We start from the raw sequence: 1,321 nt of genomic DNA, 5'->3' as shown, positions 1-1,321 counted from the left end.
CCTCAGGTAACCCTCCCAGTTCCTCAGGTAACCCTCCCAGTTCCTCAGGTAACCCTCCCAGTTCCTCAGGTAACCCTCCCAGTTAACCCTCCCAGTTCCTCAGGTAACCCTCCCAGTCCCTCAGGTAACCCTCCCAGTTCCTCAGGTAACCCTCCCAGTTCCTCAGGTAACCCTCCCAGTTCCTCAGGTAACCTACCAGTTCCTCAGGTAACCCTCCCAGTTCCAGTAAAGACTCACATGTTTGAAGTTGCGGAAGGGGACGAACTGGACGATGTCTCGTAGGCAGGGCTCCCCCTTGGGCGAGCGAAGGATCCCGTCATCTCCATCCAGCATCTGCATGTCACTGAAGTCAGCACTTCCCACGCCTACAATGATGATGGACATTGGCAAGTGGGAGGCTTGGACGATGGCCTCGCGGGTGTCTGCCATGTCTGTGATCACTCCGTCCGTTAGGATGAGCAGAATGAAGTACTGCTGCAGAGATAAAGGAAGTCAATGACTGGGGAGAAACGTGAGAGAGTAATGTCTGTGGGGTGTGTTGGAAATACATGTTGAGCATAACTCTAAAACGTTGCGCAAGTCTCCCATTGACATCAATACATGATTTAAGCTCAAGCTAGGTTCAAGCTCCCAATCGATTGGTTCCAAGGAGAGGAGGACAACTGACAGCTAGCTTACCATGGCCTCCTTGGTGTGCATTTCCTGTGAAGCGGAGCTGGCTACTTTCTGGATGATGGGGGCGATGTTGGTGGGGCCGTAGAGCTGAAGCTTAGGAAGGCATGTCTGATAGGCCTCCACCACCCCTTGGATACCTGCACACCCATAGACATATGTTGGAAAAACACAGAATAACACACACACAGTAACACTCACAGTCATATACCTCTGGAGAACTCAGAGCAATGCACACAGGTGCATCAACAGCAATGCACACAGGTGTGAAGGTATCTTTGTGGAGTAATTGAGACCCATGATATTCCAGGATATTTTTTCACTTTGAGGGAAGCAGTCACTCTGTGAATAGTTAGTTATCTTCACAGCTGCATTAACTTGTATTTATCTCCTCTCACCACTACATGGATCACAGCAGTGGCCTCCCATTAGGMCGAGCAGCAGAAGTAATGCTATTTACTGATTGAGTGTGCATTTGAGGTCACACACACATCTTTGGAGAATTTCATTTAATTAACAACCCCTCTATCACGACCTCACTGGTCACACACACACACACACACACTCTCCCCCCAGACTTCAGTACCGCTGTCTGTGCAGAAGCAGGGAGAACAGTATATGACTTTGGTGGCTGGAGTCTTCCTTTGAC

General features: G+C 49.8%; 1 protein-coding gene across 1 annotated transcript; it reads right to left on the bottom strand.

Moving 5' to 3' along the window:
• Positions 1-196: 196 nt before the first annotated feature.
• Positions 197-1,197, bottom strand: LOC111958304 (copine-4; the record flags this gene model as incomplete). Its single annotated transcript, XM_024146011.2, has 2 exons — positions 679-1,197; positions 197-474 (listed from the first exon to the last, which is right to left on the bottom strand). Coding segments are annotated over exons 1-2 (479 nt in total), but the record flags the coding sequence as incomplete, so codon positions are not given.
• Between the last annotated feature and the right edge of the window lie 124 nt (positions 1,198-1,321).

The sequence above is a fragment of the Salvelinus sp. IW2-2015 genome, unplaced genomic scaffold (genome assembly GCF_002910315.2).
Source record: "Salvelinus sp. IW2-2015 unplaced genomic scaffold, ASM291031v2 Un_scaffold14527, whole genome shotgun sequence".
Classification (NCBI taxonomy): Eukaryota; Metazoa; Chordata; class Actinopteri; order Salmoniformes; family Salmonidae; genus Salvelinus; species Salvelinus sp. IW2-2015.
Note: the sequence above shows the minus strand (reverse complement) of the source record. Positions and strands in the feature narration are given on the sequence as shown.